Source organism: Phacochoerus africanus, chromosome 2, assembly GCF_016906955.1.
Source record: "Phacochoerus africanus isolate WHEZ1 chromosome 2, ROS_Pafr_v1, whole genome shotgun sequence".
Classification (NCBI taxonomy): Eukaryota; Metazoa; Chordata; class Mammalia; order Artiodactyla; family Suidae; genus Phacochoerus; species Phacochoerus africanus.
Genome location: NC_062545.1, coordinates 28,614,354 through 28,638,499, shown reverse-complemented (window position 1 = coordinate 28,638,499; position 24,146 = coordinate 28,614,354). Strand labels below are relative to the sequence as shown.

The following is a 24,146-nucleotide window of genomic DNA, read 5'->3' as shown; positions in this document are numbered from 1 at the left end:
AATGGTGTTTCGTAGTAAAATACTTTTGTAGTACTTAAGTGTGACCACATTTTCCAAACAAAATACAGACCTACTGGGAGTTCCCTTCATGCTCAGTGGTTAACGAACCCGACTAGGATCCATGATGATGCAAGTTCTATCCCTGGCCTTGCTCAGTGGGTTAATGATCCGGCGTTACTGTGACCTGTGGTGTAGGTCGCACATGCGGCTTGGATCCCAAGTTTCTGTGGCTGTGGTGTAGGCTGGTGGCTGTAGCTCCGATTCTACCCCTGACCTGGGAACTTCCATATGCCGCAGGTGTGGCCCTTAAAAAAAAAAAGCAAAAACAAAACAAAATACAGATCTACTAACTCTAGCTCTGTTTCCAAAAAGAAAATTTATTTCTAAGTGTGGCAAAATAAGCTTTGAACCCAGAAAGTTCCCAGAGAAGTCTGCTCATGTTGCCACCAGGCAGAGATATGGTAACAAGAAGACTATATGAAGTTTCATTAAAAACACAGAACAAGGAGTTTCATTTCCTCTAGGATTTATCTTCATCTTCATGCATTAAACTCATCTGTGACCCAGTAATGTGGTTATACCATGAGGTGTCTGCATTACTGATGGCTACACGGCCATCTCTGTCAAAGACTGATCTCTGGGGACACTGAGATGATGGCAGGATAAAGAGCATCACAGGAAGAAGAACTTGATCAACTCGTGTTTGTCAAGGTAAGAAAAGACTCTATGGAACATTAGTAGTGGCAGATAGTAAGGTCATCTAGGCAGGAAAAACAGAAGACTACTTTCATGAGTTTTGATTAATTTTTCCCCAAATGGAAAATAATATTCTATAAAATGATGAGTATGAATTTTTTTCTTTCTAAACAATTATTTCATCTTATGACATGATCAACTCACATTCTGGCTTCTGTTAGGTACTATATTTAATGCTTCCTTAAATGGCCAAATTTTATATTGATTGAAAAAACAATTCCAAGTAGTCACCAAATCTTACTGTAACACACTTGCAGGTAAATGCTTTGCTAAAGGACAATGCAGTGTAACACTGAAATAGCTTTTAAACAATAACATCCTCCAAACAAAATGACTTATTAAAAAAACTGACACTGCCCACAGGTAAAGAAATTGTTGCCATTTTGATTTTGTTCATTGTTCAATATTTTTCTAGTGCTGTGAAAAAGACAACAAGGGGCATTAGAAAATCTATTCACATAACAGAGTTCAGGAGTGATTATGGCTGAAAAAAGTCAGGACTCAAAAGAATTTTGACAGGCAGGATAGTGAGTCAAAAATAAATGATGAATTCAACAAGGACAAATGGACAACTTGTACTTAGTGATAAACAGTGATAACAGAGAGTTGAGAGATTACTGTGTGACAGACACTGTTCTCAGTACTTGAAACAACACTAATGAGATAGGTACTATTATTAGCTCCATTCTAGAGATGAGAATACTGAGGCGAAATATGTAAATAATGGGGAGACAGGTCTTGACAGTATTTGTTTAAGACATCAAGGAGTTATGGTAGGTCATAATCCAATATGAAACACAGTATCTAGATTACAGAAACCAGTAACACCACTATTTTTCGTATCACAATTAAGATACTAAGTCCAGTTCGGGATGCGACTTTTCTAAAGAATGTGAACAAACTGGATGGAATCAGTATAGATTAAGTAGAAGAAAATCGATATAGTTAGCCTAAAAAAGAGAAGACCAGGATAAAACAGACCCTCTCAAGCATCTCAAGAGCTGTGTTTATAGGAGAGGAAACATTTATTCTATAGTGATCTAAAAGCAGAATAGAACCAACGTATTGACCATTTGTAGTAAAGCACAAAACTTGAGTACTTAATGAAAACATAGTGTTTCTAAGATAGAAACTAGTTTATTGTTTTCCAGGAAAGAATGTATTCATGAGAAAGGGGACTTTTTCTTTAGTAACCAGTCACACATCCTCCTTATATGTTGAGGCTAAGTGACTAAAAATGTGTAGAATCAGAAAAATCTCAATACTTTTATTGCCATATCCCATTATTAGCAGAAAATGTTGTCTTTGGAAAAGTCATAGTGCAACTACCAAGAGGCAGCTGAACCCATGCTTCTCTCTCCCACTATACTGCACAAGCTCTTCAAGCCCTGCTGGTTAAAGTAAACAGTTATCTGGACACCATACCCTATTGCTTGGCATCATTTCATCAAGCACTGGGCTTATGAAGGTGGAAATTATTCGGCCTTATGATGAAAAAACTTAGTTTTTGGTCTACTGAAGTCAACTAACCTATGTCTACTAATTAAGCAGCATGAAATTTCCAAAACAATGGCGGTGGTGGGCATTTGTTACTTGACTTGGTGGACATAACTGCCATGTGTCTAATATGTAGGTGAATTCTAACTGAATCGTGAGAATAGGAAGAATGAGAGAAATCATGTCAGCATTCAAGGGATGACTACCAGAGATTTGCTTAGTTTTTCTGCTTTAATCTGTTTTCCTAGAATAGTTAGAACAGATGAAAAAGATTCACAGAACTTTAGACCCCAAAAGAGACCTAAAAGATCAACTTTTTCAACCTTCCTCATTTATCAACTAGAAAAGTGTAAGTACTGGGAGTTTCCATTGTGTCTCAGTGGGTTACAAACCTGTTATCCATGAGGATTCAGGTTCGATTCCTGGCCTCGCTCAGTGGGTTGAGTATCTGGCATTGCCATGAACTGTGGTGTAGGTCGCAGATATGGCTTGGATCCTGCGTTGCTGTGGCTGTGGAATAGGCCAGCAGCTGTAGCTCTGATTTGACCCCTAGCCATGGAATTTCCATATGCTGCATGTGCAGCCCTTAAAAAAAAAAAAAAAAAAAAAAAAGCACAAGCTAAAGTTGTTAGCAAGGAAGCTTGCTATAACTGCCCTACTCAACTCTTTGTCAAATGCCAAATCAAAGTCTGTATCTTTCTCCCCATGCTGCATTTTTCCTTCTATCTGAGAAATGCTCTGAGTGTTAACAATGTTGCATAAATACTAAAATTTAATTTTTCACTTTTGAAGAACATGGAAAAAGAAACATTTACTTCACTTCCTACATAGGTTCATCTCATGGCCCTTCTGGCCAAACACTACTTTCTTTTGCGAAATAAGTCAGCAACATGTATGCAAGGCGAAATAAATTGCTCTTCTATGTTCTATCTTCCTCTCATGACAGGTTTCCTGAACTGCTTCCAGTTCATTGTGCCTGCTAACATGACCATCTAGCTTCCTTTATGCTCCCATTCTCCCAAATGTTTCTGGCTACCTATGATAGCACAAAAACTCCTACCATTTAGACTCCTCTGGCTTCCAAGATGTCACACTACTCCTGATTTCCTTTGCCTTTCTTCTCTGTCTTCTGTAAGTGCTCTTTTTCCAACCTTTTGAAATATGGACACTCCTTAAGTCCAGCCTAGCTCTTTGTGCTTAGTTATTTCTATAGTTTCAGCCTAAATTCATTTAGTCATTTAAGCTGTATCTATTGATAGTCCATAAGCAATGGTGAACAAAGCAGATATGGTCCCTACTTTTATCTTTCATGGAACTAACAGCCACCCTATTGAGCAAGAAGACAGGAGATAAACAAGAAAACGACTAACCAAAAATTACAAATTGGTATAAGTATTAAGAAAGAAAAAACAAGGTGTAATAAAAAAGACTAAGTGGGGAGTATATGCTTTGGATAGAGTGGTGAAGGGAGATGCTCTGAAAAGCTGACATTTCTTGGGATCTAAAGAAAAGGGTGTATATATTCTTGGCAGAAAGACCAAATGTTCAAGGCCCATGGGTAAGTGGGAGACAGGCTGGCTATGTTCAAGAAACTCAGTGGAGAGTATCAAAAGGTGATCCTGAAGGGGCAGGAGAGACCAGAACATGCAAGGTCCTATAGGCCCCAGGGAAGATCTGTGCTCTATTCTACAAGTAAGGAGAAGTTATTGAAGAGTGTTAATAAGCAGAAGGATAGATAACCTATCCTTACTGACATATTGAAAAGATCACTCTTCCTACCATGACTTACAGAATTGATGAATATGATGATCACACATTTAACCTTGCCCAAGACAGTCCCAGTTTATACATGCCTGTTGTCCTGGTGTAACTGGACTTCTGCACTGACTCCAGAAAAGAGTCACAATATCCAATAAGCAAATAAGTACATAAAAAACAAACTTTAAAAGATGGAAAGATTAATCTTTGACAAAGGAGGCAAGAATATAAAATGGGAAAAAGACAGTCTTTTTAGCAAGTCTTGCTGGGAAACCTGGACAGCTGCATGCAAGTCAATGAAACTAGAACACACCATCACACCATGCACGAAAATAAACTCAAAATGACTTAGACTTAAATATAAGACAAGGCAGCATCAAACTCCCAGAAGAGAACATAGGCAAAACATTCTCTGACATCAACCTTACAAATGTGTTCTCAGGTCAGTCTCCCAAAGCAACAGAAATAAAAGCAAAAACAAACCAATGGGACCTAATCAAACTGAAAAGCTTTTGCACAGCAAAGGAAACCAAAAAGAAAACAAAAAGACAACTTACAGAATGGGAGAAAATAATTTCAAATGATGCAACTGACAAGGACTTAATCTCTAAAATATATAAACAACCTATACAACTCAATAGCAAAAAAACAAACAACTCAATGGAAAAATAGGCAAAAGACCTGAATAAACATTTCTCTAAAGAAGACATACAGATGGCCAACAAGCACATGAAAAAATGCCCAACATCACAGATTGGTAGAGAAATGCAAATCAAAACTACCAGGAGATACCACCTCACACCAGTCAGAATGGCCATCATTAATAAGTCCACAAATAACAAATACTGGAGGGGGTATGGAGAAAAGGAACCCTCCTTCACTGTTGGTGGGAATGTTAAGTTGGTACAACCACTATGGAGAACAGTATGGAGGTACCTTAGAAAAGTATGCATAGAACTACCATATGACCCAGCAATCCCACTCTTGGGCATATATCCAGACAAAACTTTCCTTGAAAAAGACACATGCACCTCACGTTCATTGCAGCACTATTCACAACAGTCAAGACATGGATACAACCTAAATGTCCATTGACAGATGATTGGATTAAGAAGATGTGGTATATATACACAATGGAAAACTACTCAGCCATAAAAAAGAAGAAAATAATGCCATTTGCAGCAACATGGATGGAACTAGAGATGATCATACTAAGTGAAGTAAGTCAGAAAGAGAAGAACAAATACCATATGATATCACTTATATCTGGAATCTAATATACGGCACAAATGAACCCTTTCACAGAAAAGAAAATCATGGACTTAGAGAACAGACTTGTGGTTGCCAAGGGGGAAGGGGAGGGAGTAGGATGGATTGGGAGCTTATGGTTGATAGATGCAGACTATTGCCTTTGGAATGGATAAGCAATGAGATCCTGCTGTGTAGCACTGGGAACTATATCTAGTCATGGATGGAGCATAATAATGTGAGAAAAAAGAATCTATACATGTATGTGTAACTGGGTCACCATGCTGTACAGTAGAAAATTGACAGAACACTGTAAACCAGCTATAATGAAAAAAAATTATATATATTAAAAAAAAACCTAACAAGCACTGAAAAAAAAAGATGGAAAGAAAAAAAGAAAGGAGGCCGGTCAAGACAGAGGCAGCTGCTGTGTCAACCTTCATCATATTCCCTTGTTCCTGGTGTTTCTGCCCTCCCTGGGACCCTGGCATGTTCCATCTTGTTCCTGACCTCAGGCTTGGGATAGGGTCTTTCCTTATTATCTGGCCATCTCTTGTGTTTAAATAATATCCAATATCTGGTACGTAGAAACATACTGAATGGAATGTGTCTCATCTCATCTATTCCTCACAACAATCCCTGTGGTAGGTATTATCACCCCCACTTGCAGACAAGGAAAACTGAAGCCCAAAGTGGTGAAGAATCTTGCCTGAAGTTACATGGAGCAAAAGCGGCCAAAGCAGGACTTCAAGCCAGGTAATTGGTTCTGGACTTAGTGTGCTTAACCCCTCTTCTGAAATTACTTCTCAGTGTGAGAGACCTAGACATGTTTAGGGAACTAAAAGTAGTTCAGAGTGGCCAGCATGAATACTGAGGAAAGCTGGAAATAAGTCTAAAAATGTAGCAGAAGACTTTAAATCACATGCTAAATAGCTCAGTCTTCAATTGGTAGATGATGGGGTGCATCATAGGATCTTTAATGTATGATCATTATTTATGCATTGGATAAATAATTTTGTGGAGAACAGATGTGGAAAGTAAGTAGGAGGAGATTGGTTCCTAACTCAGCTTTTTCCAAAGACTTGACAACTGCCTCATTCCTGGATGGGCCTTTGGACATATGTGGTGAAGAATCTGCTGCTTGCTTCTGGTCCACGGTGACATACAGGACTTCCTACAACCTAGGCCTGAGCCTCCTGACCACTGGATCTCCCTTCTGTGCAGTGGGACTCTAGCTGTGCAGTGGGACGCTATCAACCGTAAGAAATTTAGAGCTTCAAGTTCATCCTCTTTTCTGAGACCCAAACCTATAGTCTCTGTTCTCTATTGAACATTTCTATTTGTTCATGGCTTCTGGTTCCCTGAAATTTAACACATCTAAAATTGAACCCTTTATTCTCTAAAAATCACCTTTCATTCCTATTTTTCAAGAAATCTGCTAATGGAGTCATCATTCTCTCAGTAACCTCTGTCTCCAGCCTTGGAATCATCCTTTACAACTCTTTTGAGTCTCTATCATCAGTTCTAATCGCCAAATCTTTCTCATAAGCATACCTCTATTTCCATTTCCACTGCCCCTTCCACATGCAGAACCTTATCACCTTGCATGGAGATTACAGTAGCTTCATAGCTCACTGACCTTCTTCCTATCTCTACTCACCTTCAATTTCATGAGTTGCTTTTATTTTAATCTTTTAAAAGCATGACTCCCATGAGCATATCAGTCTCATGTTCAAATGCTGTACTGTTGTTTATATTGATAAAGTCTTAATTCTTTACCTAACATCTAATGATCTTTATAAATCATGTCCAAATTACCTTTTCTAATCTATCTCATGATCTGAACTACTATGCTTCCGTCAAACTGTCCATCCATCTATCAACTCTGTGTTACTTTCCTTCTTCTACGATCTTCGGTCAAACAGTTACTCTGGTCTAGAACATCCTATTCCTTTTTAATTCCCATCTTCCTTTTATGATCCAGTTCAGCACCTTCTGACTCTATGCAGCCTTCCCAAACTACTCCAGCCCTGAGGATTCCTATGGTGCTCAGGACCCATCCCATATTCCCATACATGAGTACAAGCTGCCACAGTGACATGGCATCTGTTCCACATTGCTCTGAACTTTTATCCATTTTCATGTATTGAGAGTTAACTGTTTACTGTTTACTTCTCTAATTAGCACAAGAGCTACTCAAAGACACAAAAGCATGTTTTGTATTTTTTTGTACTTCTAGTGCTTTTACTTTTCCCACACCACTCCCATACCTATCCAGTGCTCGGTACTATACTGTCCTGTGGACACTGTATACCTGATGACTGCTGATACTTTAGAAAATAAATTCCTATTATGCCACTGTTAAGTTACAATTCTCCAGTAATATGACACTTTCAGATACAAAAATGACATTTTTTAAAACTTTGTCAGGTAGAGAAATTTAGCAGAGTCAAAAGAGAACTAGGGAAAAAAATCTAAGACAAATATCAACAGAATATTTGAAATTCTAATATTCTAATATACTAATAAGGAAAATCAACAGAAGCCTCATAATTTACAAGGTCTGGAGAAAAACTAATGTGCAGATACTTAAAAAATATTACATTATGGACAACTCACAAGTGGTCTTAAAGGAGAACCTATTTTGCATTTATATTTGAATTTCAATAGAATTGCTCTGAATTGCTACTTTATTGATAAGTGAAGACATATTCTTTTATGACCTAAGTTATAAAAGCTTATAGTTTATCAGTTCCCTCTCCACCCTGCAATTACCTTCAGGAAGAAATTGGCCATAGGTTCTATTTTATGAGTTTTATAGGGGCACATTCACCCCAGTTTAAATAATATGAATTCCTGGAAAATTCTATAGACTGGAGAAAATAAAGTGCTTCCTTTGGATCAAAGACATTTGGATCAAAGACATTTCACTGTAACTTATGTACTTATCTATACACAAGCTGCCTGCAACAGTATGTTAAAATGTGGAAGACATATTTTACATAAACATATGTATAAAGTATATTAAACTAATGTGCAATAATACAATATGTACCAATCTTGTGAACTTAAAGTGGGCTAAACAATGATAATCTAACAATAAAAACAACCCAAAAAGTTGTAGAAGAATATCATATGATCTATAACCATATAATCCAAAAGAGGCTCAAAATAAAGTTTAATTTATATGATTAAGATCAGCACACCTACGAATAAGTTTAGTATTAAGTACCGTCAACACCACAAACAACTCAGATATATTTAATAACACACTGTAACACACAGCAAAGTTGGAGTTCCCATCGTGGCTCAGTGGGTTAAGAATCCAGCTAGTATCCATGAGGATGCAGGTTCGATCCCTGGTCTCACTCAGTGGGTTAAGGATCCAGTGTTGTTGTGAGCTGTGGTGCAAGCTGCAGACGTGGCTCGGAGCCTGTGTTGCTGTGGCTGTGATAAAGGCTGGCAGCTACAGATCTGGGATTCGACTCCTAGCTTGAGAACCTGCATATGTTACAGGTGCAGCCCTAGAAAGAAACACACACACACACACACACACACACACACACACACACACACACAAAGTTTACCAGTGATGAAAAGCAAGAGACAAAAAATTACCAATCAAGCCCTTAGGAAAACTAGAACGAGTATAACTGCAGAATGAATGAATAGTTTATTAAACTGTTCTGATAACAATGAAGAATAATGATCAACATTTAAATTTCTAATCAAGCTAGGATATTTTAATTCCTAATAATTTATGCAAAACTTAGACAAATGGAAAAACTGTTCTGTAATTGGTATAATCCAGATGAGACAGACTGGGGTTTGTTTCAAGCTGCTGTGGTAGATGTGTGGACTTTTATGAAAATGTAAGCTGTAATTTAATAAACTACCCCCAAATCCGTTTTGTTAAAAGAAAACTTGTTCTCATTAATGAGAGCTGTGGAACTGACGAATAAAATAAGAAGAAAGAAACAGTATTACATAGTGTTACAGGTTGGGAATGCAGGAGCTTTACAAAAATGATTGATTACAATAGGCCATAATGATGTTATTTGAATTGAATTTTATCAGTTTTCACTGGAAGAGATTCAAAAACAATTCTCCTCAAGTCATTAAAAATTCTTTATATATTAAGCATGACTTGCCATGTTTTAATGCCACCAGAAAATATGAAAAGCTATGGGAAATGCTGCACATAGGACTCTACATTAAAGGGCAGGTATGTTTTAACTATACCTTGTGCGATAACCTAAAATAAGAAAAGACCAAACATGTTGGTAGAATACTTCCTTATGCTAGTTGCTATTTCTCTTTGGTGTGCAAATAAGTCCTTCATTTGAAGTGACTATGGGATTCAAGCCTATGCTGATTTAACTATTAACTAACTTTTACACCTGCCTTTCAGGGTTTAGACAATGACCTCTGATTAATCTGAGTCTGATATTATCCTTAACTTGATGTAGGCTATAAGCAGGTGCAGCAAGTAGCTCTTAAAGTGGAATGACCTAATTATTTCTGTGTCATCTAACATTATCATTGTCTAATGTCTTATTTGCTTTTCCTCTAATAGTAACATGTGTCTGAGTGAATATCATTCAGACCAAAAATGAGTGAAAAGAAAGCCACACATTTACACATCAAATCTGAGCTAGGACATTAGCTATACAGAAAAGAAAAGAGAATCTGTAACACATGAGCAGGCAAAACAGGTTGCCTATACAAAGCAACAACTATCCACGGACATGGGCTGATATCCAACGTTTCTCCTGAAATACTAAATGACAGAGGGCAAAAGATGACCAATGTCTACAATGTTTTGAAGGGAAAAAATTATATTCAAATAATTAAAAACCCTGGTAAGCTGTCTTATGCAAAGACAACTGAGAGATAGTCTAAAATCTGTCAACTCAGGTCATAAACCTCTCAATTTTTAGTTGTTGAAAAAAAATAACTTGAAAATATACTCTTAGATATGAACAAAATTAAGAGCTCTGAATACAAAAAAGCAAGTAGTGACTAGAGCCAGTTAAGAAGACGGGTTTAGTTCTTTTTGGTGGAGGAGGTCCTGGCATGGCGGGATGTTCTATTCTACTTCATCTCTCAAAGGCACCTGGGGTATCATGGTATTATTTGTGTCAAAAGGAAAAAAAAATTCCAAACGAAAAATTAAAATTCAGGTAATAAATGAAAAAAGGACAATGAATACATTAAGAAGAGCGAGAAAGAACTGAGAAGCACGGGACAAAAGTGGTTTTGTTCTCAGGCTCATCTATACTTGTCTGAAGAACACTGTACTACATGATGGTGCCAGAGGATCAGACTATATCGTCTGTAACCATTTATTGACAGAGACGTTCACTTCAACTTGGAACGTCAGGAACACATCTTTCCCTGTGACAGAGGCCTGAGGAAGTCTTATTTCCCTCCCCTACTGTCCAGCACTCTCCTAGACCCAAGCATTCATGGCAGTGCTTAGAGCAGGAGGAACTGCAGAGAGGTGGGCCAGAAACTGGGGTTATAGATGAGGATGGAGGCACGCAGGGCTCCCGCCTCAGCCATTCTGAAATCCTGGCCCACTCGCCTTCATTCCTTCCTCAGGCCTGAGGAGTAGCTCTTCTTTGCAGCCAGGAGTAGTAGAAAGTTTGAGCTTACAAATATCCCACTTTGTTAACTTTTTGGATAGACGTTTTCCTACTTATCTCTCAATATTTTCTTCTGTTAAACCCTGTAGGGAAAATAAGGGGACACTGACACAAAGGATGAAAATTAGGTAAAATTATATTTCTGTGAAGATCAGACTTCACCTGTCCTGGAGCCCAGAGGAGAGTGAGTAATGAGCAGACCTGTGATTCTACTAAGAGGTTATGGAGAAGGGGCAAAGGTCAACTGTCAGCAAGCTGGGGACCACAGGGGAGAGGAGAAAGGTAGAAGAACAAGCTTAGTTTTGGAGTGAAGAGGCAGAAGGAGAAGAGCTCAGAAAAAGCCATCAAAAAGGAACCACCAACTCGAGTCACAATCTGGGAACCAAGTGTTTGGGGACTGTCGGTATAAACTAAGTATTCTAAAACTTATTGGCTCCTAAGTTATGACTATATTAGGAGCCACCATTTAATAATCCAACTGGGAAAACATAACCAAAGACCAACAATACCTAAATTATTAGGCATTAGATTTTGTTCCTAATTCACCTGAGTCATTTTGAGATTAGGGCACTACTGGAAACATTAATACCATTATGTCTCATGACTTCATGAATATTTGGTTCTATTATTTTCTCATTTAATTAACATGGGAATCTGCCATCAGCCTACTGGGTGAAACGAAACACCTGCCAGGTTACACTTTTCTGAGTTCTAAAATGTACAAAAAAACTAGAAATGTAAACACAGGTGCTTCAGGAAAGCCTACAGGAATGAAATAAATTTCAAAATTTGGTAAAATAATCAAATGAGTAATTTTCCATAATTGCTAATCTTCAATTTTTAATATTAATGAATAAAATTTACATAATGTTGTAGCTGCTCTTTTAGTAGCATATTTACTAAAGGATAACTGGAACACACACTATACCCATGTACTTTTTAATGATTATATTGATGATTAATTCCGCAAATACCAGTCTCTTCCAGAGCCCTGTATATGGTTACCAAACATGCTGAATTAATTACATGGATTTATTACAAATAGAAAAATACAGTCAATTTATTCTTGAGGAAAATATTAATTATCAATACAATTCAAATATAGTTTAATACTGTTTTTACTGTCTTAAAAAGTATTACCAAATCTTTCTCATAGTAGGAAATGATGAATTGTACGGAGCATTTCAAAGATTTATTATACAGAAAGGATAAGAAACAAGAATACGCCTAGCAAAGAGTAGGATATACGCTAGCCAATATCATCTTATGAATTTTCAAGTGGGAGCCAGCAACTGATGTGTATTTTATACATACAAATACTATACACAAAGATTAAAAGGGAAATTTGTCTTCCTCCTATATTATCTTCTGTAATTATTTTTAATATAGTGAATATATACCGTAATTATTAAATGCCTTTTGCTGTCTGGTAGTAATTGAAGAGGGATAAAAAATTAGATTTCACTTCTATAGTAATAAAGCATAGTAATCCACAAGAGAAATGAAGCATAATGACCTACTTTCACTATTACAAAACATTCATTCTAGACAATAATGCTACTCATTTTTAAAAGGGTGTAAATCAATTTGCATAAAGATTTACAGTGCTTTATCAAAAGTATAAAAGTATTTTTAAATTAGAAAACATTATATTCATAACATTACTATAAACAAATACCTGTAAAAAAGATACAGTATTTTACTTTCTTATATCTTGGCAAAATTGGTACTTTTCCTTCATTAATTGGAAAACACAAGGTTGATTTTTTTTTTAAAGAGATATAATTCTTGGCAAAAGGTAGGTTATGAGAGCTTTCTACAATGGCACTTTGTGTCAGTATTAACCGTAGTTTCTTAACAGTTTTAACAATGCAGAAACAGACTGCCTTACCGTTGGTGCTGTGTCTACATGATGGTTACAAGGCTTCCTTTCTGTGCTGATAATCCCTGTGAAAAGAAAAGCTTGTGAATATTTGCTTATTATTCCTATACATTTTATTTTGAAAACATTTATGCCAGCAAGACATAACTCCTACAGCTTGCAAGAAAAAAGCCTCGTTTGGATGGCAGGATCCTTTAAAGTGTTACCATGAATTCTTTGGTCAGGAACAGTTGGAGAGTTTAGCTAAGAGATCCAACGCAAGGTGAGCTAAGCCAATTTTCCCAATTCAGGTGTCGTTCAGCAATAGCACAAGATGTGTGCTAATTCTGTTCTCAGCTCAAAAATTATACCATTATCTCTGCTCTGCTGCATTTCTTCCATGAAAGTTTTACTTCTGACTTGAGGTCATCAAGTTTTCATGAAGAAATGTCACAAAGTCTATGAAAGGAATTGCTTCTTTATTTTCTCAAAAAGAATAAATAAATCTATTTTAATTTCTCCTTGATCATCTGACTTCCTACTATGACAGAGTCTGCTATTTATTCAATCACCATGGAATACCTGAATAAAAAAGATCCCTGGATTCTCTCTTTTAAAATGACAATATAGACTGTTAGACCTGAGGAAAATCATTCTATCATGTATGGATTTATCTTTTTGTTCCCAGTGTGCTCTATTGCATTTCTTTGTAATCAACAGCTTCTAAGGATGTAACACATTGCATCTCATCTTTGAAAGATATCACTTCAAAGTCAGACTCAAGTTTAAAATGAACACAGGTGTGGATCTCATTTACTTTCCACTTTCTGCCAATCAGCAAACCAATATGCAAGTTATGCTATTACTTTGCTCAAATAATGCTAAAGGCTGTCGCATGCAGGGGTGGTTAGATGTGAGACCTGCAATGTACTGTTAATAGTGAATAGCACAATTCCTAGTTGAAACAAAACACTAGTTCCTCTCATTTACAGGCATTTAATTCATTTTTCTTAAAGTATAATAAGGGCTTAAGTGAGAACAACAACAAAAAAATCACTTTTTATCACTTTGTAAGAGTATATTCAAAATGAACAAAGTACTATGAAACATGATTTTTAAAAAACATAATTTTTGTTTCATGTAAAAACTACTCTCAACATCTACTGTTAGCCAGTGAAGTTTAAAAAGCTATACTGCCTTTATTCAATCAACTAATATTTAGTTATAAGTGGCTATTTGGCATTCACTGATAAAAGATAAATTATAAAGGATAAACGATGATTTCTGACCTCAAGAGTCTGGTAAAGCAGATGTCCTTTTTTTGAAGAAATACTACACACCAAGTTAACAGATCTGTCTTAAATGTAATAAAGTCTTTTAAGTAATTTTGATGGAAAGATATTTTTAAGCACAGATAACAATGGCCTTGAATAAAATAATTTGTAAAAATCCAAGTAAAACATAAATTGAAAATATCCAAATAATGCTGATTTCTTATTGTAAGATTTTAATAACATTGAAGCATTCAGAAAAAATGGTAAACCCCCCACTTCTCCAGCCCCTGCATTCCTACAACCCTCTCAAGTTGCAATCACTAAGAATGGTCTGGCATGACACACAGGCTTTTTTTTTTTTTTTGTCTTTTTTTAGGGCCCCACCCATGGCATATGGAGGTTCCCAGGCTATGGGTCGAATCTGAGCTGTAGCTGCTGGCCTATACCACAGCCACAGCATCGCCAGATCCAAGCTGCCTCTGAGAACTATACCACAGCTCACGGCAATGCTGGATCCTTAACGCACTGAGTGAGGCCAGGAATTGAACCTACATCCTCATGGATACTAGACAGATTCTTTTCCACTGAGCCACAATGGGAACTCCCCCCGACACGTTGGCTTTTAAATGAGAGTGGTCATACCACCGGGTTTAGAAAATAGCAAGACCTTACATATGTGATCTCACTACCATAATCTGACTGCTCTAAAACTGGCCCAGGGTGATTACTGATTTTAAAATTTTTATCCAATTAGAAAATAATTTCAAAATGACAAAAATAAAAAACTAGAAAACCCAAAGTCTATATTCTTAGCTTATAAAAGTACCTCCCAAAATTACATATGTTACAGTTTCACTTTCAGAACAAGAATGTGCTGAAAACTAGAACTTTAAAATGGATTTTCTAAAGACATAAGCTTAGTTTTAAATTGAGATTGCCTACTGAAATAATATCATTTGGAAGTATAATCATACATGTCTGTTCCAGCTTTCAAAGAGAATGTACAGAAAGGAATAAGCTTAAGGAAAATCACCCCCAAATAGATTTTATTTTAAGTACATTTTACCTAAAAAAAAAAATCCATATTTAATTTCACTTTTACCTGGTCAAACATTCCAGATGTTCCTGTGAAAGCATTTTTTGCATGGGATTAACATTTGAGTTGAGTAGATTGCCCGCCCGCCAGAATGTGAGTGGGCTTCATTCAATCAACTGAAAGCCTTAAGGAAGAGACTGAGCTCACCTGAAAGAGGGAATTGTGTCATCAGCCTGCCTTCACCATGGTCTAAGTATGTCTTTGTTATAAGTGATCTTTCTTGGAACTGGGAAATCCTTTAACCTGCAGAATGTTATCGCTGAAATTTTATTGTTTAATTCTGCAGCTCATTTTATTTTTACCTTCATAATTTTTATCTTTTGAGAATGGTTCCACTTAATCTTCTAGGTGAGCATCTTCTTTTTCACTTTGTCTATGATTTTAACATTTCAATCTTGTTTTGTTCCTTTCCAGAGGCCTACAAAGACGGAGGCAAGAGGGCTGGCAAACCTTGGACAGGATCTCAGAAGATGAAGTTCTTTTCCTGGCGTCTCTGGGCCAGGGTGTCAGGGAACGGGTGGGAGAGTGGGAGGGCTGTGTTCTCTTTGGTGCTGAGCAAGGACCTGTGCATGGAAAACAGGCCTCTTCCCAATGTGTGGGCAGAAAATGGGTTTTCCAGTGTCCCACTGAGGGGTCTCAGCCAGCAGAAGCTATAAATTCTCTGGGTAACTGGCTATTATCTGTCAGTTTAATGTTGGTAGTATATCACAGGCCTGACAGACCTTAGAGACTACAATGGACCTTAAAAAGGGCCTATAAGCCAAGGGGCCCATCCACCTGGAGGAATCTGCTTCCAGGACCAGCTATTGGGAGATGGCTGTAACCTGCAACTGATGAGACTTGGGAGGAGACACTTACTCCTGGGCCTCAGCAGAGGGGTAACAGAGGGGTAACAGCTGGGCAAGTTTGCTTTCATTTTTTTTTTTTCTACAACTCAGACTTCCAGCAGCATAGCTGGGACCACAACCATGAGCATGCAAAGAAAACTAACTCTTATAAGGAGTTTCAGTAACTTGAAGATGAGCAAATAACCTTATACAACTGTTAGTGCCACTGACAACAATGGAAACATTAAGAGCATCTCTTAAGAGAAAACAAACAAAAAATTCAACAGCTATTAAGAATTTTAAGGTAGTTAATAAATAACAGAGATAACCCCATTTTAAAGGGAGGAAATAGTGGCTTTCAGAAAGTAAATCAGGAGATAGGACCCACAGACAAGGAGCCACGGTACCATTACTAAAACCCATGCACCTAAGTCACAAACCCTCCAGACTCACTTGCGTGCGTGTGTGCATGTGTGTGTGTGTGTGTGTGTGTGTGTGTGTGTGCGCTTAGCCCTTGTGGTCATCTGATTTAATTAATCTTTGTATCCGCAGTGCCTGGTCCAAATGCCTGAAACAAAGTCCTTAAAATCGACTCAAATATTAACTGAGTGAATTAACTTATGCCTTAGGCACCAGGTTTGTATGCTACAATGCACTGTTCCTGTGTGTATTAGTCATCAAAATGTCTGAGTTAATGTTCTGGGATTGATCTTAAAAATTTTTTTGCTTGTTTTTTTGCCATTTCTTGGGCCGTTCCTGCGGCATATGGAGGTTCCCAGGCTAGGGGTCCAATCGGAGCTGCAGCTGCCGGCCTACACCAGAGCCACAGCAATGCGGAATCCGAGCTGTGTCTATGACCTACACCACAGCTCACGGCAACGCTGGATCGTTAACCCACTGAGCAAGGGAAGGGATCGAACCCTCAACCTCATGGTTCCTAGTCGGATTCGTTAACCACTGCACCACGATGGGAACTCCTTAAAAATGTTAATTAAAGGAATCCCTGTTGTGGCTCAATGGTAACAAACCTGACTAGGATCCATGGGATGAGGTCGATCCCTGGCCTCACTCAGTGGGTTAAGGATCCAGTGTTGCCTTGAGCTGTGTAGTGTAGGTAGCAGAGGCAGCTCGGATCTGGCATTGCTGTGGCTGTGGTTAGGCCAGCAGCTACAGCTCCGATTTGACCCCTAGTCTGGAAATTTCCATATGCCACACATGCGGCCCTAAAAAGACCAAAAAAAAAACACATTAATTAATACTTCCTTTGGTAATGTTTCTAAACCTACTATAAAACTGAAATATAATATTAAAAAAATTTCCTAATTTTCCAGACATTAATATACTCCAGAGAAGATAATGAAGAAATTTTATGTTTCTTAGGTATTTTATTTTGTGGAAAATTAGAACATGACATTAATTGAACAGCAGAATAATACTTTTTTTTTTTTGTCTTTTTGCTATTTCTTTGGGCCGCTCCTGCGGCATATGGAGGTTCCCAGGCTAGGGGTCCAATCGGAGCTGTAGCCACCGGCCTACGCCAGAGCCACAGCAACGCGGGATCCGAGCCGCGTCTGCAACCTACACCACAGCTCAGGGCAATGCCGGATCGTTAACCCACTGAGCAAGGCCAGGGACCGAACCCGCAACTTCATGGTTCCTAGTCGGATTTGTTAACCACTGCGCCACGACAGGAACTCCAGAATAATACATTTTTTAGTCCTTAAACTCTTCCAACCTTCAAGTTGGGGCCATGGTCAAAGGAAAGAAAGAAAGAAAGAAAATCAGATTTATTGTAAAAACAAAGCAGGTGGGAATATGTGCCAAGTCCTGAAACCAGAACACATACCCAGCAATCTTATCATCACCAAATTATGGGCTACCCACTAAGCACAAGGTGCTGTGCAATGGACAGGAGAACCTTTATCCTCCCTTCCATGAAAACGTCTAAAGCATCATTTGTTTCAGGCAACACTGTAAAATTGAGCTTTAGAAATTGCCATGAATCTCTATATAGGGCACAGGGAAAATTATGCTTTGATTATCTATGTCTAGGAAAATATGAAATATATAGTATATTATTTTTCAGGAAAATACAGAATTTTAAAAGGCAAAGATCTTTCCTGCCAAATTTAATATAAAGATGTCTGTATGAAAATTGCAAGCTCTTCTCAGGAGCTAGAAAAAAAGCAAAACTGTTACTCAGATGACACAATTTATACACAGAAAGTCCAAGAGAATCAATGCGAAAATGAACACAACCAATAACAGAATAAATCAGAAAGCCAGCACAATCTAAAACTTAATACACAAAAATCAACAGCCTTTATATATTCAAACAGCAACCAGTTAGAAGCTATAATGAAAAAGAATACCCCATTTATACCATTATTATAAAAAATAAAATACTTGAATAAATACAAAAATGCACAAAGCAGTTATGAAGAAAATGTTGAAATACTTTTGAAAGTCATAAAAGTAGTCTTGAACAAATGGAAAGACATTCCTTATTCTAAATAAGATAATGTAAAATCACACAAATGAAATGATAACATATGAATTTAATGTGGTTCCAATGAAGAACTTTTTTGCCCCAGCACTAGACATGATTCTAAAATTCATGCAGAAGAATATGCAAGAACAGCTAGAAAAATCCTGGGGAAAAAAAAAGGGCAATAATTGCAAATGAACACTACTAAGTATCAATATACACTGAAGAAAACCTCTGTAATTAAAACAATGTGGGGATGACACATGAGTAGACATGTACACCAACAAAATATATTTAAAATATTCAGAGAAAGATCCAGGACTAAATATAACAATACTGACAGTGGAACAATTTGACATTATAGGCCACCTGATTAGATGCAAAAAAGCATGTATCACTTATAGTATTCTTGCCAAAAAAGTCTGGCCTGGATCAAATCACGATGAAATACATGAAGTCAGGGAACTATATCCAATTACTTGTGATGGAACATGATGGAAGATATTATGAGAAAAAGAATGTATATGGACAACTGCATCAATTTGCTATATAGCAGAAATTGACAACATTGTAAATCAACTATAATAAAAAATTTTTAAAAAGAAATGTAATACCATTAAAAGATCAAATACTTTCAGCCATGAAAAAACAAAACAAAACAAACAGACTCGCAGATGCAGAGAACAAACTAGTGGTTACCATGGGGCGAGAAAAGAGGGAGGGGCAAGATAGAGGCGGAGGATCAGGAGGTGCAAACTACTAGGTATAAGACAAATTAGCCACAAGGATGTATGGTATAGCACAGGGAACACAGCCACTATTTTAAAACGTTGAAAGGAGTACAATCTATAAAATATCCAATGACTCTTGGACATCTGAAACATATATTATAAATCAACTATACTTCAATTTAAAAAAATTCTATGTTTGTTATGTTTTCAATAGCCTTTGTTTTTTATTTTATTTTATTTTATTTTATTTTATTTTATTTTATTTTATTTTATTTTATTTTATTTTATTTTATTGTCTTTTTGCCTTTTCTAGGGCGGCTTTGCGGCATATGGAGGTTCCCAGGCTAGGGGTCTAATCAGAACTGTAGACGCCAGCCTATGCCACAGCCATAGCAACGCAGGATCCGAGCCACGTCTGCGACCTACACCACAGCTCACGGCAATGCTGGATCCTTAACCGACTGAGCGAGGTCAGGGATCAAACCCACAACCGGGTTCCTAGTCAGATTCGCTAACCACTGAGCCAAGATGGGAACTCCCTCAATAGCCTTTAAATACTAAAATTTAAAGGGATAAAATAGATAGTAAGCATTTTAATTAAATACTTATATGGCAAAAGATAGCTATTCTAATGAGTTCTGCTTTAAAAAACCTAAGGGCTGGAGTTTCCTTTGTGGCTTAGAGGTTAATGGACCTGAGTAGGATCCATGAGGATGTGGGTTTGATCCCTGGCCCTGCTCAGTGGGTTAAGGATCTGGCATTGCTGTGAGCTGTGGTATAGGCCGCAGATGCAGCTCGGATCCAGAGTTGTTGTGGCTGTGGCTGTGGCCGTGGCCGGTGGCTACAGCTCTGATTTGACCTCTAGCCTGGGAACTTGCATATGCCACGAGTGTGGCCCGAAAAAGCAAAACGAACAAAAAAACTCAGGGCTTGTCTCACACAAACTGAAGTAAAAATATTGGCTTTATCATACCTTTCCTAAAAATATTTTTATTATAAATTATGCACACATACATATGTGTGTGTGTACAGACATACATACACATAACATAAAGACATACATCTATCTATCTATCTATGTAAAACCTGCTCCCTCCTCTCTAAACCAGTACTTATTTAGACACTCTCTCCTCATTTGGATTTTTCGAAGTAGGTTCCTAACCCAATTCCCTGATTTGTTCCATGAGTCTTCCAATGACATCCCACACTGCCAGAGTGAGTTTTCCAAAGGGAAAATTGCTACCTTGTCATTCTATGGCTTAATCTTTGGGATAACAATCCTCTTCCTCAACTGTTTAACTCAAACTGCGTAACGTGAAATGGCGCACAGAGCCATTCAGGCATCCCTTAAAGTTCAGGTCGAGCATCATGTTCTCCAGGAAATACCACGTGGTTTTCTTCTCCTCACCCTCTTCTGACTTAGACACCCCTCTCCATCTCCCTCTCTCAGTATTCCTGTGCAATGGCCTATTACAGCATTTTCCTCACTATATTTACTAAAACTGTGTTAGCTGCTTGGGTCACGTAGTTCATCTTCAATAAATGTATGCTGAATGACTGAATACATGAATAAAAAAATGAGAATTATAAAAATAGCAAAATAGGCCATAGAGTCTCCACTGGTACAGTCACCTCATATTCTACATATTTTTCTAAATATTCATCTAAAATCAAATTTTTAATAAATGTGGACCTTAAATGTGGTTTATCCTCATTTAGCCTAGTAAAATGTTAACATTTATTTCACACTGGATTTTTCAGGATACTATGGGAAGCCCTCTATTTACTGGGTACATATTTCAAAGATTTCACATGGAAAATATTCTTTGAAAACTGCACTTTTCATACATTATACGAAAAAAACTTCTTCAAACTCAGAAACATCAAAGGCTAAGGGCCTTGAGTCTACAAAGTTTGGATGTCTATACAGACCACAGAGGTAATGCAGTGAATATTCAAACCACAAATTAGTTGGTTTTCCTGTGTTAGTCATGGAAATGGGTGGTGAACTACTCGCTAGGAGTATGTAAACATGAATGAGTGAGTAAGACACTAGGAAGCGAGGCAAGGGGCCCCTAAAATTTGAGCCTGGTAAACTAATACTCATGTGAAAAGGACAAAGCAAGCAGGGAGAACTGGGTAGCTACATGGTGGAGAACACAGCAGACAACATGACTCCTGCTTTCAGACCACCACCAAAAATGAGTATAATTCAGTTTTTCCTGGCTTCAGTTATGTTTCACACCTGCTGGTAAGATTTCCTGGGTTATGCTAAGTTCCAATGATCTGTGCTATTTATTCCAAAATACTAGTCAAAAATTAAATTTGCTGATACAATGAATATATAAAGTTAGCATTTCTTCAACTGACTTTTAAACTGATACCAATAACTACATATGATTTCTAGTATTTGATCAATTTCTTAATGAACAAGAGACTAAAGTCTGCTCCAATCTTTTGTGACATGCTCTAGTCAGTCTGAGTACAGTCAGTATGTTTCCAACAAAATCATGACAGATATATACTATATAGATGAAGACAAAATAATTCTGTGTGTCCAATACTTAAAATATAATTTAGTATTTCTAAATCCTTAACACTGATATTAATTACTTGAACAATGTTATAGGATATCTTGCAAATCACAAGTGCAGCTACAAAATAGATGAAAGGTATGATAATATAATTCAGGTATTTCTTTTTCATTCAGATTTGTTATTGCAGTGAAGAATTAAAAAAGCTTAGCACCAAAAGAAGCTTTCTATATTTGCCTGTGTTCTCAACTGTTTCCTTTACTGCCTTTTTTGGTAGCAAATATCCAAGCTATCAAGTCATCCTAATGGTTCTTAGTCTCTTCAATAGCCTCTTCCAGCTTTATTGCCCTCACTCCTGTGGATTCAAAGACTACACATATGCCACTGACTCCTTAATCTATACTTATGCTCCACACTTATATTTCAAAGGAAGCAGTCCAGTTCCTGGCACAGGACTTGACTCATAGTAGGTCATTTAATAAATAAGGTTCAAGTAGATGAGTCAGCTACTTGATGTCTCACACCAGATGACTGCCAGGCATCTCAAACTCAATAGATCCAAAAATGCAATTCATTACCGCTATCCCAATATTTCTATACTTCCCTATTTTTGTTAATGGATTGCCATCCACTCATTCACTGAAATTAGAATCCTTAGTTATCCTCAAATTCTACCTCTCTGTCCCTTACCATTCACATTTCAAATTTCCAATACTTTAATGATTTAACATCTCTAGTTTCTTACTTCAGTCTTGTTCTTCTACCTCAATCATTAAAATAGCCTTCTAACTGGCTTTCTTAGCTGGACTGACCTAATGCCTTTTATAATGAACAGTCTTCTCATCTTATAACAATTACTTCATTTATTTACTTACTTATTTTAACAATTACTTTAAATACTGCCTTCTCTAGCAGGATTGTTTGTCACTACGTTGTATCTACTCCCCAGGACATTTTGTTCATATTTTTAATTATAGCAAATACCAAACTGTACCATTCCACTCACCTCTCCCTTTAAAAAACTGCTTTCTAGTGAATACTGACAGTGTTGAAGACAGGGTGGCACTCTGCATTTTATTTTTATCAGGTTCTGTATGGTCTGGCCCCTCGCTACCTCTCTGTCCTTCTCTTCCCCGTTGTTCCTGCACTCCTGACATACTGGCCTCTTCAGCTGTGCAAAAGGCATACCAAGCATATTCCTGACTTGGGATCTTGGTTGGGTATGCTATTCTCCTAGACAACATGGCTTGTTTTCTTCTTCAAAATTTTGCTCAAGTGTCACCTTTTCTGTGAAGCTTTCCTTGACCACCCATTAAAAAGAGCAACCTCACTCGATCCCCAGTTCACCCTATTCCTCTTCCCTGTTTCATCAATTATTCTATATTTATTTGCTTATTGTCTCTCCCTCCACTGGAAGGTAAGCTGAAACAAGGACATGGATTATTATCTGTTCTTTTCACTGATACATGCACATAACACTTACAACAGTGCCTGGGACAAAGTAAGTACTCACTGGGTACTTACTGAATGTATGAATGAATCTTGCATTCCCAGTATCTGCATGTGCAGGAGTGAAACATCCTTTAGTATTAAAAAAAAAAAAAAAAAAGAAGAGATTTAACATGAGAAAAGATTTAATAGTGGAAAACTACTTTCATCTACTACAGTGGTATAGTATTGAGAATATAAGGTAGTGAGAACTCATGTTCCCAGGGCCGTCATTAAAAACACAATTTAAATTTTGGGAGAGATTATAAATTGAAATTCTGAACGTAAGTATGATGATTTAGATGTTCTCCTACAACACAAAGCAATGATAAGTCATTTTTTAAAATGTGATTATGCTGTCAAAGTTCAAAGAATATTAAGGAGTACATTAATGTACCTAACTGCTATAACTGTGCATCTATAACTGCCTTTAACATTAGCTTTTAAAGTGTTTTACTTTTGGAGTTCCCATCATGGCTCTGCAGAAATGACTCTGACTAGCATCCATGAGGACGCAGGTTCAATCCCTGGCCTCACTCAGTGGGTGTGGTGTAGGCCGGCAGCTGCAGCTCTGATTTGACCCTTAGCCTGGGAACCACCATATGCCATAGGTGTGGCCCTAAAAAATAAATAAATAAAAATTAAAAAATAAAGTGTTTTACTTTTAACACTTTATTAAATCTGCACTTGGAAATATATATATTGAAAAGACTGAGATGATATTAAGTACCAAGCCTCATAATATTAATACAAAAATAAAAGAAAGAAGAAGAAAAAGAGGAAAATGAGACCTCTTCCCTCCCAAATCCCCAAACTTTGTTGATTCTGAATTGGCCAAAATAAAAAGCCTGCCCACTGCCTACTTTGCTCAGACAAATTTAATAGATTTGAAAGACTGGATTCCTTTCAAAAGAAGGGCAAGTATACACAACACACACAC

The 24,146-nt window shown here is 37.3% G+C and overlaps 1 protein-coding gene and 1 long non-coding RNA gene across 21 annotated transcripts in view; one reads left to right on the top strand and one right to left on the bottom strand.

Annotated features, from left to right (window-relative positions):
* The window catches only part of AHI1 (Abelson helper integration site 1), a 190,875-nt gene that overhangs the window by 60,018 nt on the left and 106,711 nt on the right, over positions 1 to 24,146 (bottom strand). For 12 of the 20 annotated variants that reach the window (XR_007133516.1, XR_007133517.1, XR_007133515.1 and 9 more), the window contains 2 exons: positions 23,243 to 23,299; positions 12,799 to 12,854 (listed from right to left, as the gene is read on the bottom strand). Coding sequence is in view for 17 of the 20 variants with exons in the window: in XM_047770131.1 (XP_047626087.1) it covers positions 12,799 to 12,854; positions 23,243 to 23,299 (113 nt within the window). In the remaining 3 variants the exon portion in view is untranslated. Of the gene's footprint in view, positions 1 to 8,938; positions 10,991 to 12,798; positions 12,855 to 17,631; positions 17,701 to 23,242; positions 23,300 to 24,146 lie in introns of those variants that run through there. The other 8 variants (XM_047770136.1, XM_047770138.1, XM_047770151.1 and 5 more) reach the window with 5 other exon arrangements.
* Positions 583 to 15,656, top strand: LOC125121630 (uncharacterized). Its single transcript, XR_007133518.1, has 3 exons — positions 583 to 711; positions 15,162 to 15,331; positions 15,553 to 15,656. It is a non-coding gene; the product is annotated as an uncharacterized LOC125121630 (long non-coding RNA).